The sequence below is a fragment of the Pyrgilauda ruficollis genome, unplaced genomic scaffold (genome assembly GCF_017590135.1).
Source record: "Pyrgilauda ruficollis isolate IOZ18807 unplaced genomic scaffold, ASM1759013v1 scaffold278, whole genome shotgun sequence".
Classification (NCBI taxonomy): Eukaryota; Metazoa; Chordata; class Aves; order Passeriformes; family Passeridae; genus Pyrgilauda; species Pyrgilauda ruficollis.
In genome coordinates this window covers 173958-192860 of record NW_024524133.1, presented here as the reverse complement: position 1 = coordinate 192860, position 18903 = coordinate 173958, and the positions used below count along the sequence as shown (strand labels likewise).

The window sequence follows — 18903 nt, the reverse complement described above, 5'->3', positions numbered from 1 at the left end:
TTCTCCTCAAATTCCCTGTTCAAATTATTTGCTATATTGACTTGAGTGATTTATTTCAGAAATAAGAATGGTTAGTTTAACAGTGCAAGAAATTTTTTGAAAACAGGCACCCAACCCTAGATATGTTACCATGTTTGCTTTGTATAAATCTATGTTTGAAGTAGAATGCACAACTGTATTTGAAAAAAAAAAAAACAGTCACCACAGCAGTACTCTACATTCTACAGTATTTTAAAAATTGTGTGTTCAGAAATGCAGTTTGCATTTCTGCTACAACTCCAAGAATAAATAATGAAATAGCTATGAATTACTTCTTTTTCTTACTCATTTTCACAATGAAGAAAATAGCACTTTGGGCCAAGTAAAAATGCTGTTTACTTGAGACTAATAACTTTCCCTCGGAAATAGCTGTCCAGTTCAGAGTGACAGTTCAGAGCTAAGAAACAGAAAAGCAAACAAAAAAAAAAACCCCAAATATCTAAAACAAATGCGAACAAAATTAAATACAATAAATGTGTTTTCTGTTAGAAACAGTAGCGAGTCCTGAGAAGAGCAATGTAACTGTAGACGGGTGTGGAGTACAAATCCTATAAGGAGCAGCTGAGGGAGTTGGGGGTGTTTAGCCTGGAGAAAAGGAGGGTTGGGGGGGCCTTAATGAGTCTATGATTTAAAAATTTCAGTGTACCGAGTAAACTTAGGATTTCTGAAATGACCATAAACTATGAACAATTATTGAAAAAGAAAACCAAGCTTTTCAAGCTTTAGAACATTTTCCTCAAATTCCCTGCTTGATAGTTTTGGTTTTCTTGTAAAGACTGCATTTGCAGAAAATCCCCAAAAACCCAAAAAAACCCAACAAACCCAAAAAAACCCCCCAGCAGAGAGTACAAAATGTATGTGAAACGTATGTCTCATCACAGCTGTAAAGTAGACTCTGTGTGTGGTCTGAAGTAGAAACACAAAATACAGTGACAAAGAAGGCAACATTGCTTTGCATTTATTTTTAATGTTTACAAAAGTTCTGAATGTATAGCAAAGCTAAAGATTAGCTGCTACTGGAGTATCTCTTGAGATGACTCAAAAGATATAGCACGGAATTTTAAATGCAAAACAGAGAACACAGGAAAACCTGAGCTTTTTTCTCACATCCTTGTCTCCTCCAGGGGTCTGTTCATGAAATCCTGGATTGCCTGGTGTAGGGGTAACCATTTATTAATTGAAGCTTTCAAAGCTGTAATCCACCTAGAAGAAATGAAAGACCAACAATTGTCCCTGATCAAGTGTTATGTATACACTTCTCTGCCCTTTGAGACACACCTTCAATAAGTGGAATTCAATTCTGTTACTATGTGTACTCATAATCAGTGGATTGGAGAGATGCAGAAGGTGGAGGAGTTGGCTACAAAAACAATATAGTTTAACAGCAATTTCACAACATCCTGAAAAACTTTGTCTTCTGTTCATTAAAGCCTAGCTACTGTAATTAAAAGGCTATAGGTAAAAAAAAGATGTGGGAATTTGATTAGATTATGGTGAGGGAATTTACCTTCAGAATGTGTTTCCATTGTCCAATTTGCTTAAATTAATTAAATTACAATGGTCATTGATAGAAGTTAATAATTCTAGGGAATAAGAAGGATATACACTCTACTCTTGCTAATGAGAAGTGCCATAGCTTTTGTATTCAGTATAATCACCCACACATAATTGTGAAAGACCCCTTATCCAGGTTTATTTCCAAACCTCTGCAAGCTGGCCTTGCTGTTGCTCCAGCATTGAAAGGAACAGAACTAATGACTCACATGTTACAGGGTATGTTTTACTGCAGTTTGACTAAGGCTACTGCTAAAGGGAAATCTAGGGGGAAAAGTTAAAAGAGACTGCAAAGTTGTCATTAGATCTTCCCAAGCTACAGAGTTCCTGGTCTCCTAAAGTCTGGTAAATAAACTGGAAAAAAAGAGACAAATTAAAAATGTTTGGTTTACCTTTTGTTTTCATTTACATTCTCTGCACATAAGTAAAAAGTTTTAAATTCTTCAGATGGAGGTTTGAGCTCAATGACAGATCTCTTGGAGCCCAGGGACTGTTCACTCACAATATAGCCCTGCAGGTAAAGGCCACCTGGATAGAATAAAATAGTATGCATTATGTATATTGCAGATACCATTTATAAAAATACTGCCAATTACAAGCATACCAACAAATTTGGCAAACTGGATTTTCAGATTGGTATCTTCACAGAGTTTTACATACTTTAAAAATCTGTAAGTTCTGTTTCTTTTATGAAAATTTATTTCAACAGTGTTGAACAGGCTTTCTATGTATCAAATGATGAGCAATAAAGATTTATTTAGCTTTTCATTAAATAAGACATGGCAAAATATCTTTCCTTGTTTTTGACTACCATTAATGAGGCTGCCTCTAGCTACTGTAAAGTTCTTTGTAAAGGGGGGCTCTTGTTGCTGATACTTTCTTTTTCATTCCTTTAAAAACTAAAGGGATATGAATTTCAACATGAAAAAAATTCCCTAAAATCAGATTTGGTTACTGCTGCTGCCATTAGTAACTGAGGTGTCATTGCAGGCCACATTAGCCAGCTGTGAAGGAGAGGCATTAGACGGAACTTGATCTTCTGGACATTTTCATTTTAACTGTTTTTTGTTTTGTTCTTCAGATCTTTTTCCTTCAGACTTTGCTTCAGTACAACTTAAGGTGTAAGTTCACTTTTTATACATACATGGTGAATAGTCAGAAAGATCTGCAGAGTCTTTTTTTTTGGGAGTCTCACATTTAGGCACAACAGCACCAAATTAATGTTCTAGCATTGAGAATTATAAAACAGAATATGTGATGAAAATGTAAAAGAAATGCACTAACAAGAAAAAAATACTACCATATAGAAGAATCTTTATGTGGTATGATATTTAAACACCCCAAAAAAAAATTTGGCAGTAGGAACATAAGCTTCAGGATCATAAATGCATAAAACTTAATTTCTGGATTTCTGATAATTAATTATTTTTCTCTGTGAAAACCTTAGATTTGGTTTAATGTAAAGAGAAAATCCTTAGTCATTTTTTAAGTACGGCCTTTGGCAGATGAAGAGTGTTATGCAAATGACAGAAAGTGGAGTACCTTCTGCCTGATCATAACAGCAATAAGCACTAAGAAAAGTTTTTCCCTTTTGGTCCTAAGACTGGCTAGCAGGTGAAAAGAAAAGTATTTTCTTTCTGGTTCTTCTGACTTCCAGCTCCCTCAGCACAGGGAGGAAGCACTTGCAGGTCCTCACCCATCCCCTCTCTGTGTGTGAAGTGAGCTCTGCTTGCAACTGATCCCAGTAGCATCTTTTGCTGCTCTGAGAGTGGGCAGCCACCCTCTCCTGCTGTGGTAGGACAGATGGCAGCTCTAGCTGCAAATGACTGTGGCCATATCCTGGACCACAGGCTCTCCAGCAGTAGGAGACGTCTGCACACTGAGGGATGGAATAGCTTTAACAAGGTCATGTGAAAACCTGGTAGTTTCAGGGCAACCAGTCAGAGTTCATGATATCTGTGGAAACTTCCTAACATGCAGGATTGGACAGTCAGGAGATTGCCATCAGTGGGACTGCCTCAACCCATCATAAAGTGCTTTAGACGGGTAGATCTTGTTTCTGATAACTGCTCCTAAGGTAATGTGTGCAGAATAACTCCATTTCAGAAAGAAAAAATAAAAATGCAGGAGGAAAAGGAAAAAAGACTAGGGTCAGGAATTAGGTTGCTAGTGAATAAATAGAGACTGAGTCTGGTTTTCCTTCATTCACTTTCATGCAACAGCATGAATTTCCTGATAAGAAACTCCCATTAATGGTAAAAGTTCTACTTGGGAACTGCACTGAAACATTTCTACTTCAATAATAAAATCTAGCAGCCATCCCTACCTTGGGCAGGTGTAGACCGGAGAGTGGCATAAAAGTACAAACAACCATCCTTCAGAATGCAGTAGTGCTGAATCCAGACATCTTTGCTCCTGTCTAGCTGGTGGAGAAGCCCCAAGCACTCAGGGTTCTTGATAGCCAGTGGTGGGAGTGTAGTGTTATGCAGTGTGACATCTACCCACACATGGTTCTGTAAAGTAAGTATGTAATGAAATGTTCTAGTAAAAAATTAAGGAGAACATGCCAGTATGAAAAGACACAAGCTCTAGTCTTCTGCTAAGAAATTAGCTTTTGTTGTGAAAATCTTCTGAAAAGTTGTGCTGGCTTTGGCTGGAATAGAGTTAATTTTCTTCACAGTAGCTAGTATAGGGCTGTGTTTGGGTTTTGTGCCAAAAACAGTGTTGACAACACAGGGATGTTTTAGTTATCGCTGAGGAGGGCTTGAACTCAGCCAAGGGCTTTCTGCCCTTCAAACCACCAGTGAGGATGCTGGGGATGCACAAGGAGTCGGGAGGGAACTGACACTAACCAACCACAAGCATATCCCAAAACATACAACATGCCCAGCATATGAAACTTGGGGAAGAAGAAGGAAGTGGGGGAAAGTTTGGAGTGGTGGTGTTTCTCTTCCTGAGTACCCATTACATGTGATGAGGCCCTACTCTCCTGGGGATGGCTGAACACCTGCCCAGCCATGGGAAAGGGTGAATGAATCCCTTGGTTTGCTCTTCCTCTGTGTGTGGGTTTTGCTTTACCTATTAAAATGCCTTTAGCTCAACCCACCAGTCTTCTCATTTTCAGTCTTTTGATTCTTTCCCCCCCTTACACTGGGAGTTAGTGAGCAGGCAGCTGTGTGGGGCTGAGCTGCTACTGGGGTTAAGTTACAACAAAATTCAATGCTGAAAATGAAATTACGTAACTGTGTATGTGATAGAAAATACCCAAATGTCTACTCTCTTCTTAAAATAATGATTTGTCTTTTGTGTACCTATTTTATTTTTCAGTACATGTTTTGTAGGTACAAACAGGATTACTTCACAGACGTATGAAGTTTTTTTTTAAAAATTGCCATGTTGATTGCTTGACCTCAGTAGTCTGTACTCTATGTAATCTGGCAAGACAAAACTCACCATCTGCTCTCTGGGTTTCAGACAAAATGTCGTGGAGTCTGTCAGTAGGATACTGCATTCAGACTTGGATGGAAGCACTACCACACACAAAATGTTCCCCAGTTTCCCTTCCCTTCCCTTCCCTCTTTTTAGCTGTGTTGTTATTGGATGAATGCACGATCCTTCTGTATGTCTAATGTTGGAAATTTTATATAACAAGTTTATGCATGCTACACTAAAGAAGGACTCTCTTGATGTGTTTTGTCTGTGTAAGCCTTTATTACCCCTTTTGGCTCAAGCTGTTTTATTCTTTAGGTTAGGATACACACTTCCAATTATTTGATCTATTTTTGCTGTTTTCAAGTGTGTAGATTCCTTCATATTCTTTTGAGAAAAGCTCAGGAAGAATATACTTGGAAACAAGTTTGGTTTTGCACTTATAACCTCATGGGAAAGCTAAAGCCAAAAGAAATATATGTTCAATCAATATTACTTCAGTTGAAAAGGTATTAAAGCATCAAGAAACACCATTCACTGTTTTTAAACCTATCACTGAACACTGCTGAAGGAATCACTCATATAATTTTTTTTTCACTCATTAATGCAGGTTTTAATTTGTACCTTTCAATTTTCATATTTTTCTAAAGGTGGTCTATCTACAGCAGGAGAGTAGGACTCACAGGGCCAGGAAAGGACAGACTAAAATGTCTTTGACCTCTATGGTTCTAAGTCTGGAAATACTAAATTAGTTTCTCAATTCCCAGTTCAGGGGTCAGCCAGAGACCATTGATACTGAATTATACTGGGCTGAGTAAGGTCTCCAAGTAGCAGCTCAAGATCAGTTATGGCTGTATTTTTCCCAGCCACAGGGGCCAGCAAAGAACATAACAATGTAAAGAGATGGTTAAGCCAATTTTTATCAACATTCTTGTCTTTATTTCTGAAAACACAGAAAATAAGAACTCAGCAATCATGTCTCATTGCCACCTGCAGAAGAATTGTTGGCAAAACAAGGGCATGCTGTACTCCTGCAGGGACTGGACAACCCTGGCCTGCAGATTGCACAGTTACTCTGAAGACCATGTGCCGTCCTCGAACAAGAACAAGATAGACCATGTACTGTCCTCGAATAGATACAAGAAGGAAGAATGAGCATTGTGTAAGGACGAAGCCGGATGCCAAACACGATGTGAGAACTGCTCATTTAGCACACCTTAGCTAAAAACGCTTATAGCATGACAACCAATCAGCAAATAACATGTATATGCGAATGCAGCCACTTAACCAATGAGCATTAAACAGTAGTGGTGTGGAACAGTGTATAGAGAAGCATAAATATGCCAAAATTGCTTAATAAGGTAGGACCACATGCAGCCATATTGGTGTGATTGTTGTTACTTGGCCAACTATCCATGGGACCCTCTTCAGCCACCCAATATTCTGCTGGGAAAAATGGGTTGCCTGCAATCAAGGCAGAACTGTGAGGAATACTCTGGAAGATATGGGTCTTCTCTTCTTTTACACCGAACAGTATTACCTAAGGCTTAACATGAGCTTGTGAGAGCCATCTCTAACCTTGCTTTCTGCCTGCTACACTAGTTTTATGTTATGTTTCCAAGCCAGACTAAAGCTGCTCATATCTGGAGAGGGAGCATTTTGATTAATTCCACCATTTCGCAGCAAAGCATATAAGCTGAGTCATAATTCTGTATATGACTCTTAGACTGGGAGTGGTTCACAGCCCAAGAGAACAAAAGTGTGCAGCTTCCATGTTGTTGTCTGCACCTGACCATGTAGAAACACAGCTACTCTCTCCCTCTCTCAGTCTTCTGCACAATCTGCTGTACACATGCTTCTCACCTAAATACAGCATTACCTGATGGATGGGATGCACTGCTTTATCCATAGCCTCCAGCCACCTGTAATATGACAGAAAGTGAGAATACATTAGTTTGGTAGATCAGAATAAATATGCTTCACTGGGTCTTCTAATTATTGCTGACATATGCAGCATCTAAAGGGATGCAGAATTTTCACGACATATTCAAGGCTTTAAGTCAGAAAACTAATGGATTAAATCTAAATAAACATTGCTGACTCTCAAAAATTTAAGTCTAAAGCTTGCTGTATAACACATTGTAATAAATAAAGGCAATATTGCAGACAAGGGAATCTATATATCAAAATGTATAGTTTAAATATAGTTCAACTTGTCAGGCTAAAAGATTACTCTCCTTGTCTTTGTTATAATGCAGACAATGAATTAGTGGGAAATGTAAAAACCCCTTAAATTGGAAACTACAGAATAAAGCAAGCTATTTGTTGGCAAAGTTATTCTGTTGTGCTATGGACGATATAAAATTTGGCAATGGAAAATGCTCTGCTATTACAATGGTGGGTTATGTTAAGTAGTATGTTAAGATGATATTGAAAAATGGGTGTATGAATACCAAACTATCAACTTAATTTACAGCTTTATCTGACAATTCATAATAAAAAAAGAGGAAATAAGACTTGATTTAAGTACTTTTTGAAAGTTATTACCCCATTGCTCATACTAGGGGTGATTTTAGTCTCTTTGTTTTGTCATCTGTTGTCTTTGGGAAAGGAAAATATTATTTTTAAATTGTAACTCTGTATCAAACCTGAAGACATTGCCTCTTATCAGAACCAACATGCTTCTGTGGCACATTTGCATTTTAAAATACTAAAATGAAAATGTGACAGAACGACAGAAAAGGAGATGAAAATGGGATTGTATTTATTACTAGCACTATCCTTACTGGGCAAAAGAGAGACTGATAAGCAAGGATGTGTTTTACACCCACAGGAAAATTTACATTTCCACTTGGTATAAAAGTGGGAAAGAAGGCATGAAAATAGGGGTGAAGTTTTTGTTCTCAGGATAAATCAAGAAATTGGGGGTGGGGGGGTAAGAAACATGAATGTTAAAGATTGTCTTTAAAGAAAAAAAGCTATGAAACAGAAAAAAAATTTTTGAAGCTTCTGCAATTGAGAAATAGAAACATTATCTTCCCTTAAGTTGCTGACAGACTTTTAATTCTTTCCCTAAGGATCAAGGTAGGTATTGTGAACATCCTCCAAAGATTCAACCTCCTCCTTCCCACACTGGAGTAACAAAACAGAAGCCATTAAAATGAAAGATTACTTACCTCTTCATTTCTTGATTGGAAGTTGCACAGAAGTAAAAAATCCTGTTTCCAGCTTGAGGTATGCATTTAAAAACAAATGGTTTACCCAGACTGGTGTCGACACCAATTTCTGCTCCTTCCAGCTTTGTTACTTCCAGGGGTCTGCACTTCCCTTCATCCTGCAATTAGAAAGAAAGAGTGCCCAAAGTTCAGAGCTAATATGAAACTAATCAAACACCCTCTAAACTTGTGTCTCTGTTTTTGCTCTCTTAATTATTTTTGGTTCATCAGAAGCCATATCTGCATGCAAAAAAACTTTCTAGGTATGTGTAGATATTCCAAACATTGATGGTGCAACTGAATGATACCAGGATTTTCAAAGTGCAAGAAGAATTTAAGATCCTGGGTCTCTCTGATAATCAATGCAGTGGTTGCAGTTTGATTTATGCAGAAACACTCACCTTATATGTGTAGATGCAGGCAAAAAAGACTTATATTTGAAAATAGTGAGCATAATTTCAGTTTCTTTGCAAAATTGCTGTAAATATCATTATGTTCATAAACCTTCCCACACAATTCAGACAACCTTCAATGCAGAACACTTCAAAACCCTTTTGCTTGTTTCTGATTGTATTAAAGCTCTTTGAGACCGAAGGACACTGCCAATGTCATTCCCTGTGGTTAGCAATAAAGAGCCATTAAGCTCCTTTATGCAGATGGGTAGGTTAAGTAGTTTCATCCCACAGTATCCCAGCCCAGCTCTCCTTCAATACATGTCGTAACTCAAAACAAAGGTGCACACATCTGGACAGTAAACTCTGGCTGTGTTTTAAAAAATATTCTCAGCCCCCTTTCCTTGACAATTTGCGACTGGAGCTCTAACAATTGCATCAAATTTGGTGAGAATAAAATGAAAAAAGAAAATTAATGCTGGAGCCTCTGAAGAGCATGAATACAATTTGCAAAATACACAGATGGTGGAGGTTCATAAGACTAAAATTGATGGATTGTTGGGCATTAATTAAATTTAGTCAGACGGAGCTGAACTGTAATTGCCTCATGTAATTTTTTCTTAGCCTAGAAATAAACATAAAGAGCTTTCCATTAAAAAAATGCACTTGTGGGAATTAAATAGTTAAATACTTGATTGTATTTTCACTGGCACAAGTAATGATCACTTTGTTACACATAATTCTTCTGTAGGAACAAAATAGTCCCTAATAATGACAACATTATAAATAAATATTTATGAATACATTTCTTCGATTTCTACACTTCCTTGCCTTCCTATTTTTTTAATTACAAAGTAAAGTTTTTTAATGTAAAACTGGAGAAGATGAAGGCAATCCTGCAAATTGTCAGTGCTGTGTGACTACTTTACTTATAATGCCTTCAGACACAAAATAACATTGCAAAGACAGCATAACCAAAATGTGTGTTCAGGTCCAAATCCTGCTCCTACATCAAAGCACAGTCTGTGCTGTGCCAAGGAGGTATTATTCAGTAGGATCCTGTCCATGGTCCTGAAGGCAATGGTCACTTCAGATACTGAAATGACTGATCACTATTACTACACATCCCTATAAACCCATTTTGTAAACACTTTCTGTGGTGTCTAGAATAATGTAAATACAAGTTCTGTGGCACCGAGAATTATTTATGTCCACTGTGTTTCAAATACATCTAGGAATGGAATAATATGGATTGGAGGCTTTTAAAGGGAGACCAAATGCCCTTCCCTGAATGATAAAGAGCGGTGCTCCCCTAATTCTGATAATCTAGACCAGAGAATCATAGAATTGTTAAGCTTGGAAAAGACCTCCATAGTGATCATGTCAAACCATTAGCACAGCACCACCTTGTTCACTGCTACCACCATGGCTTATGTGTCACATCCACATGTTTGTAAGGGGTGTTTTTTCACTCATGCTGCCTTCATGAATAAGCGATCATTCCTTTGGCAAATATCCCTTTGCTACAAGAAGTGCCAAAGGTATATTGAAAAAAAAAAAAAAAAGAAGTAATTTCTTATGCCTGAGACTGAAGTTCAACCCATTGAATGATACTGCCATTATGGAACTTAATGGTTCCATAGGTACCTATAGGTACGAACCATTAGGTTCCTACCTACGTGATGCTGCCTGAGATGATCATATGTTTTGTACATATTTTAAACAAACTAACTCTGATTTTAGCTACTACTGTTCCATTCTGTGCTAAACTAAAATTTTTTTTCTTTCCTCAAGGTTGTGGTCATCTAGTTTATGAATTCTAGGCAGTCTTCGGTATCAAACATGGATGAAGTTCTCTAGGCAGAAGGCAGGAACCAGTTGCTTCTTTGATACATGCTATTCTATGAACAGGAGAAACATCTGAACTAACCATTCCTATACTGCTGGTTTTCCTAAGATGATCTGAGTTTTAGGTTAAATGTTTCTGCAAAAAAAAATTAGGGTATTAAACAATGTATAATGATGAGAAACTGAAATCAGAAAGAAATAAAAATAGAAAGTTAGATGTCTACTTCCTATATTATATCAAATGCTCATTAAGGTAGTGCATGTAGTCCTATTTAATTTGGTACAAGTAACTCCAGAATTACAGGTAATGCAATTCATAGTATTTCCTGAGTGATTCACTGTACTCAAATTTTGTTCAAGCACAGTAATATTTGCTATACAAATTAAGTTTCTTCATGTATCATTAAGAAGCAGCTGTTACTTCATGCTATTAGCAGTAAAAAAAAAAAAGTAATAACATGAGTAACTATGAAATGAACCTCAAAGTAATATACAAAATAGTTTGACAACACTAGTATGAGGGAATGAAAGTAACTTTATAGAAAACACTATCAAATCCTAGAAAGAATCTAAAAGACAATGTGAAAACTAAGTAGTGGTAGAAAGCAGAAATGGGAGTCTTGGGCTAGCTTGGGAGACTGGCAGTAGAAGTGTGAGGCAGTTGCCCTGAGGTCACTGATTCAGTTTGGTTTCACATCAGTAGTGGCATGATAAAATTTTGACTGTCTTTCAAAAATACCTTCCTGCATGTCCCTCAGTGTTCTTAAAATAGACATCTCTTAACTGAGACAGGAAACTGAACTTTTTTCTTTTTGCTTATTTCTTATTTGCCTAGCTTTCTCCACCACAGCTGATGTGTCCACAACCCTCCCTGGAATTTTCACCATCTATTATTTTCTGGTTTTCTCTGACCAGCTTTTCCTTGAGGTCTGGTGCTTCTTGCTTAGTATATAACTTTTTTTTCTAATCACTGTGTTTGTGGTAGGCTCGTTTTTTGGTTCTTTAAGGAAATTACAGCTAAATCCTGTTTACATTTACTCCTTCTTTGAGCTGGGCACATCAATGCAGAGAAAAGACTAATGCTTTTTATGTCTTTTTTTCTTACATCTATTTCCTTTCCCCTTGAGGAAAGGGCTTGTGTATGTCAGTGAACAGGGAGCTCTAGACTCCAGAACAGTTTGTATGGCATTTTTTTGCCAGTAGAGATGAATTTACTTAGTTTTTAATTTTGTTTTGGTTTAAATAATTTACATATAAACTAGAGAGAGTAGAAATACACTGAAGAACAAGACAATATGGAAAAACATTTAAAAGCTTCTCAGACTTGAAGAACCTAATTATCCTACACCAAACAGTACTGGCTGTGAGATGAAGTACAATCAAATGGTCTAATGGAATGGTTAATCTTCACATTCTGGTGTGTCCACTTGGTTCTTTCTTGAGGTTGAGTAATTTGTTGCAATTAATTCCACAAAAAGTAAAGAACAGTTTGCAAGACCAAGTCTCACAGGAAGAAATATTCAGTTAAAATTTTGACAACTTGAATCAGATAAAATAATGTATCTGCGTATGACTTTCTCTGGGACAGGGTATGCAATCTTTTGAGTCAAAATTAACAAGTATATAATCAGCTAGCATTATTTCTCAAAAGAAATAATACAGAGAATGTATTGGAGACAATGGATTCAGTGGGTTCTTAAATGTCAACTGAAAAATATTCTAGAGCCATGGGAGTCATGGTAAATGTTAAGAAATCAGATTATACACAGGCTCTACATAAAGTGGCAGCTTCCAGACCATGGTGATACAGCTCCAAGCAAGAATGAAAAACAAATAGAAGTGATACCTCTATGAGCAATGGCTCAGACCTAAATCCATTTCTAGCTAAGCCATTTATATAAAGTGATTAGGCTTAACAATGAGCATACAGGCTTGTTCAAGAGAACGAAGGACTGAATATTTGTCATAGATTGAAATGCTCTGAAGGCTCTGCACATGGCAGGCAGGAGACTTCTTTCTTGGTGTAATAATTGGACTCCATATACCACAGAAATGAAAATAGTTTAAAAGCATTTTTTTCCTTCTCTCTTCTATTCTAACAGAAACAGGGATATGACCTAACATCTAATGATTTAAGTGATGTAATAGCTATTTACCAGGTTGGGGTGTAATTGTTTTGGATGATAAGAAATGCATGTCTTTGTTCTCACTGACCTCCCCTCAGCTTTGAGATACTTTGTCTTAGTCACTCACACTATGCCTAAGGGCTTCCTAGAGGCATTAAACTTGTGAGCTTATGAAATTCAAATAATAAATCTCTTTTTAAAAGTGACATTATTATACATGATTACAAAAAAGCACATTTCTATCCTTTAATGCTGCCACAGGAAGAGTGCTTTTCAAGAGTATATGTTGTAGTTTTCTTATAACATGTTTCAGAGCATTACCAGCATGAACTATCATGAAGGCCATTTCTCTGAGACTTGGGGCTACACATGAAAGTTGATTTTCTCTTTATTCACAGTCCAATCTCTCACTACAGCTGAATCTCTAAAGCATGCTATTTTCTGCTGTCAGGGCAATAGTTTCCAACTTACTATTCCTTCCAACATAACTGCTCCTGCTTCCTTCCTATTACAGCTTCTTCTTTTGACTTTCCTACTTGGAGTCCATACAAAATACTGGCAACAAACCCATACTCTTTAGATATTTATTTCTAACTACTATAGTTCTACATCATTCTTAGCTGAGGGAATTGGACAGTGAAATGGAATAAATGACAAAGGTAATACAAGGACCTGATAGAGCTGGTTTGACTAGAATTAATCAATCTCTGACTTCTGGAAAGGAAATCTGCCATGGAGATACACTGATAACATTTTCCTGTTGGAGACAGGCCTCTTTAGAGTTTCTCCTAGACTACAACCACAATGATATTTATTTCTTCATTTTCTTCAAGGAGTTAGATTAGTTATCTGTCTCACTATCCTCTTTACCACGGTCTATTTAAGTCCAAAGGGCTGAAAACAATTCCTAGAAACACTGCAAGACAAAAACCAGAGAGGAGCTTGTTATAAATTTTTTTTTTTAAATTTATCCAGTCGTACTTAGCAAGAAAGCAATGATTAACTGAAACTAGGAAATTCTGGCTTTCAGTGGCACTTTTAGTGGTTTTGTAAAAGCCAGTATTAAATTTGTTGAACTCCTTACATTATGCGTATTTCTAATGAGGAATTTTAGGAAACAAGTTTTTGACTATAATGCCTTCTTAATCCTTGTGTTTTCTGATTAAGCCTTGAACACTGTTAACACTCTAGCAGGTATTTCCCCATGATAAATATATGCGTGCTCCACAGTCTTTAAACCCCTTAATGGCCCATTTGTTCCTGGGTCCTGGAAATTATATTCCTTTTCTTTAATGAAGTCACAAGATCAGTATTTTTTTATCGTGAAGACTGCAACCAATTTTAAGGTTTTCAAGTTAGCTGTCACGTTCTGAAAGTGACTTGCGGATGACAGCTCTGAGATTTAACATGTTGAAGTGATGCTCTGCTGTTGTGAAGTAGATTGCTTTTTCTATCTTATTGGTCTCATGTAAAGCTGATTAAGACTTATTTGTCCAATACTGAAGTATTCACTACAAACATTTTGTGGTGACTTTGCAGCCCCTTTACTGTGATGAGCAGCAAATGGTACTTCTAAAGGAGCAAACGCTGCTATCTTTAAAGAATCAGTGTGTGACTATGTTGACCTGTTTTCAAGGTTTCCCTGAAAAAATGTGTTAAGTTCAAGCACAAGAAACTTGTCTGCTTATACTTGCCTCAGGGAAGGATTAAATGTACATTCATGTCTATCTCCTCATAATTTCCAGACATCTATCTTTCCTTTAAGAGAAAAACTGGGCATGTTGAAAAATAAGGATTTAGCATGTTTGAGAAGATCCAGTGTACTGGACAACAGGGGATCAGACCTGTAGAATATATAGTGGAACTCCATGGTTGCCAAGTATAGGCAAAAGTATTATAAATCATTTATTTCTGCTCATCTCAGTAATTTACCAAAACCAAGGTTCTAATACAAAAATATCTCTGCTCTGAGGTGGCAAACAACCACAAGCACAGTTACAAGCACTGAGGTGAAAAATATGTTTTAGCTACTGATATGGATTGTAGAGTCAAGGATATCTGTTGGCAGCATCTGTTTGAGGGAAAAGAAAGTAACCTTGCATGTGAAGTGGCTGAATATTTTCCAACAGTTCTCACTTCATCACTGTGTGATTGGCTAGAGATGACTCAAAAAGAGCAGCAATTACATGGTTGAGTCAAATGTAAAAAATGTAAAAAACTCTAGAAATCTTCTTTTTAAGGTAGGCAGGAAGAGAAAAATTCAAGATGGATAATTTCTGGTTGTAGATTACAATGATGAGGAAATCTAGCTAGCTCCCTCTGTTTTTAGATATGGATTAAAGCAGAGATGAATCACCCTTTCCTTTCTCCACTGCAAAACATTATATGCTGCATTCCAGGCTTAAATAAAAAGCCAAGTTGTCTTCTTACACAACTGGAAATCAGGCATGGCCTTGCTGAAGTCCCTGGAAACACACCAATGTAAGCTGATGTTCTTAACAACAGAATGAAGATGAGTAAATTGATGTTTGGCTGGATACTGACAGCTTTTCTTGAAGTTTATTTTTGAATTATTCTTGTCTTTAATTAACTATTTCAAAGAAATTCCTAGATACAGTAAGTAAATTTTTTTTTTCTCCAGAATGAGGCAAGACCAGGAACATAATCTTGACAATTTAATCATGCAGCTGGCATAAAACATAAATAGTTGTGTTAAACAAAAAATATTTTTTGTAATTCCTGTAGAAAAAAAACGTGGGATGAGCAGTCCTCTTTTCACATCATGAGAGAAATCATACCAAAATAAAGAAATGCCAATGAATACACTTGAGATCCCTCTTATTTAGTTTGGGCATTAGATCTCTCACTAATGAAGAAGTGTATTTAAATATCCTGCTCTCTCTCTCTCTTACTAAACTCTTCAGAGTACCCTGTAAGCACATGAGGCAGTAAAGAAAATCCTTGTGTTTTCAACTGCTAAAATAGCACCTCAATATTTCAGTATTCTGAAATGTATTCTTTGGAGTCCAGGGACACAGAGCAAAAAATTAGCATGAAATAATTTAAAAAGTAATTGAAGGGCACTAGTCTTGGATAATGCAAGAAAACAAGCAGTAGTCAGCTAGTTCTATAAAATATTTATGCAGTGCTTTAAATGTATTTACTCTTTTTAAGAAAAAGCGAATGCACATAGTTTGCATGATTGAAATATTTATTTTCTTAGTGCAACAAATAAGGTAGTTGAGGAACAAATGAATTAAAAGAAATCTACTAGTTGAAAGGAAGAAGTGAAAATGTAATTAAATCTTAGTGAATGTAAGATTATGGGACACCTTCTAATCCTCACTCCAATTTATCTAACAATCTTTGATGTTTAATTAATCAAAAACTGGAAAGTGCTTAAAAGTATAACTAGATATGCATTTTTACATTTCAAGAGTTTGATGATGGATCTGGTTATGATAAAATGAAATCTCCCCAAAAGAATGTTTCCCACATTTTTGCATCTTTTTAGTGTGAAGTTTTTTACTTGGTTTTGTTTTGACACCAGAACAGTTAGTGCTGAAATAAAGCACTGGCCAGACTGTTTTCTTGCATACCCAGTGGTTCTGCAGCATATTCCTGATTAGATGGCTCATGGGTCTACCATGACAGATGCAGAGAAACAAGACTAGCAGAATGCTGTAAATAACGTAAGTCAAGATAATGATCTGTAAATTTGAGTACAGAACTGCTACACTTCATAATTCAGGACACAGTTTGACTCCTCACCAGCCACTCTCCTTACCTTCTTGTGTTTATAATAGTGCAGGTAACCATTATGTTTCAGTACAAACCACCTCTTTCTCCAGCCCTTCAGTATTGCTGATTGTGTTCGTTTGTGCAGATATCCTCGGCAGGTAGGTTTGGGGGTGTTGGGGTAACGGCTGATGTCTGATCCCACTATCATAGTCAGGATATCAGGACCTAAAATATTACACGTGAAAACGTAAGTCAAAACTATAAATGTGTCAATAATTTCTGAATACCCATGTAGGGTAGGGAGAAGGAAGGCAGCATTCTATACCACGCCTATGTCCTCCCAATGTAGCTTCTAGAAGTAAAAAGAAGCAGAGTAGCCAAGGAAGCATACTAAACCAAGTGATATTTGGCCTTCTTTTAACACAAATTCAGGAATGAAACTAATTTTGTGTTGAGAACTAGTAATGGAGCCAGCTATCTGAAGACACATCTAAAAAAATTTTTTGTGACCTATCTTTGCAAGCAGCATTTTTGGCACTTGTCTATTTTATCAGTTAGGAGAAGTAATTGAATTTCATTGCTCAAATGGGTGTACATAAATTGAGGTTGAACCAAAAATTGCTGAAAGTGCTCTTAGGGGCACCTTCAGTCTCTGTCATTTTACATTTGCTCTTGAGAATTCTTCATTTTCCATGCCTTGGAGTATTGCAACCTCTTCTGTGCCCCTCACTGGGGAGGGCGGCTGTTGGAAGCTACTCTGTGCTAAAGCATCTAGTTATCATTTGCAAAAGGTAAGCACTCAGAAGAGATGATAGCTTGCAAGACAAAAAAAAAAAAAGTTGTTGTTTTTATCATCAATGAGATGCAACGTCACAATATTTGCTGACAGTATCAATATATCTACGATTTTGACCCTACAAACCTGAAATTCTGATTGTATCAACACTAAAGAGCAAATGGTAATGCCTGAAGGCAGATTGAGAAATGTGACTGTGACAAAATTTCATCTGCATAACATTTGCTGGGTTTCCTTTTGGGGGACACTGGATTTTAGGAATGCTGTTGTTGTGCCAAGATTCAATCCAGGGGGTGTTCTCTAAGGAGCTGAAAATACCAGTAATCAGAGATTTATATGCTAAATCACTCAACATTCTCTTAAATACAATAGTGTGAATGGCAGCTCTATAATTAAAGAACACAGTACGTGTCAAGTTAAATTTGTCACTGCCTTGTAAAAATATTTTCATTTATTGAATTTCCCACAATCCTTTGTCAAAACTTTATCTGGGATAAATAAGGGAATAGCAGTAAATTAATTTTCAGCATGTAAACATGGCTATCTTTGGGATTTAGTCATCACAATTCTGGGAAGGATATACTGGACTAATGTCCCTGAGTGCTTCTGTGGTGGTGCAAAAGAATGCCTCATGAAATAAACTTTCTGATCTCCTGACTAGACTTCAGATATTGGCAATAGAGAAAGAGAAGGAAGATGTGAAGTCTCTCCCTGAGGAAGTGTAAGGCATAAATAAGGCATTTGTGTCTCTCCAGACACTTTCAGGACTTTGTGAGGTTTTCTGTGTCACTTTCTTTGTAACAGGAGAGCGAAAACCATTACACTTACATGCTCTTTGGGGAATAATTTTCTAAAGTGTCTAAAAAACAAGGTCTAAATAAAAAAGTTATCTCGGCAATACTACTGTATGAAATAGTAAGGCATTAAACTATTAATTGAGATTTTTGTTGCATACATCATCCCATTTCTCTGGATGTACTTGGGAGTATCCAACAGAAAACCTGACCCATTCATTTAATTTATTGTGATCTCAGAATTACCTTTCCTTGCCAGATCTGCAGCTTCTGAATGTGGCATGCTGGTGACATCAGTTCCATTTACTGCTATCAGAATATCCCCAACTTGAAGCCCTGCTTCTTCAGCTGCACTATCTGGAAGAAAAAGAAAAGAGAAAGACAGAGAAAAAGAAAAAAAGAAAAAAAAAAAGAAAAAGAAAAAGAAAAGGAAAAAGAAAAAGAAAAAGAAAAAGAAAAAGAAAAAGAAAAAGAAAAAGAAAAAGAAAAAGAAAAAGAAAAAGAAAAAGAAAAAAAAGAAAAATAAACAAAACCAAAAACAAACAAAAGAAAACCAATAAAACCAAAACACAAATACAAAAATTTATTTAGTGATAAGACATCAAGCATGTTTATATGATCACGCCTTTTTAGCAAAACAAGTATCTGTTCAACCAATCAACAATTATGTTTTAGGGCCTTCATGATGTCACCTTGGAGGTGGAACAAGTTTTACTGACCAATCTGTTACTCGTCTGTTAATGAAGTTCAGAATTTGGATACAGGTTAACCCTAGATAATCACTGGCAATGGAAAAATTCCATTTAAAATACTATTAGGATTTACATGCTTTATGATTCAAATAAACTTTTCAGTATCTGAGAGTTTTTTGGCCTGAAGTGCAAAGAAAGATCTGTGCAAAGTTCAACAGAATCAGTAGAAAAAAAAAAAGTATCTATTATTCTGATAAACTTTGAATTTAACCCCAAA

At 36.5% G+C, this 18903-nt stretch overlaps 1 protein-coding gene across 2 annotated transcripts in view; it reads right to left on the bottom strand.

The window, feature by feature from the left end:
• Window positions 1-999: 999 nt before the first annotated feature.
• LOC121355912 overlaps window positions 1000-18903 on the bottom strand; it is a 43691-nt gene continuing 25787 nt past the window's right edge. For both annotated transcript variants that reach the window (XM_041471773.1, XM_041471774.1), the window contains 7 exons: window positions 18181-18291; window positions 16391-16569; window positions 8199-8356; window positions 6902-6944; window positions 3920-4106; window positions 1986-2121; window positions 1000-1242 (listed from right to left, as the gene is read on the bottom strand). In XM_041471773.1, coding sequence (XP_041327707.1) covers window positions 1143-1242; window positions 1986-2121; window positions 3920-4106; window positions 6902-6944; window positions 8199-8356; window positions 16391-16569; window positions 18181-18291 — 914 coding nt within the window. In that variant the 3' untranslated portion in view covers window positions 1000-1142. The remainder of the gene's footprint in view (window positions 1243-1985; window positions 2122-3919; window positions 4107-6901; window positions 6945-8198; window positions 8357-16390; window positions 16570-18180; window positions 18292-18903) is intronic.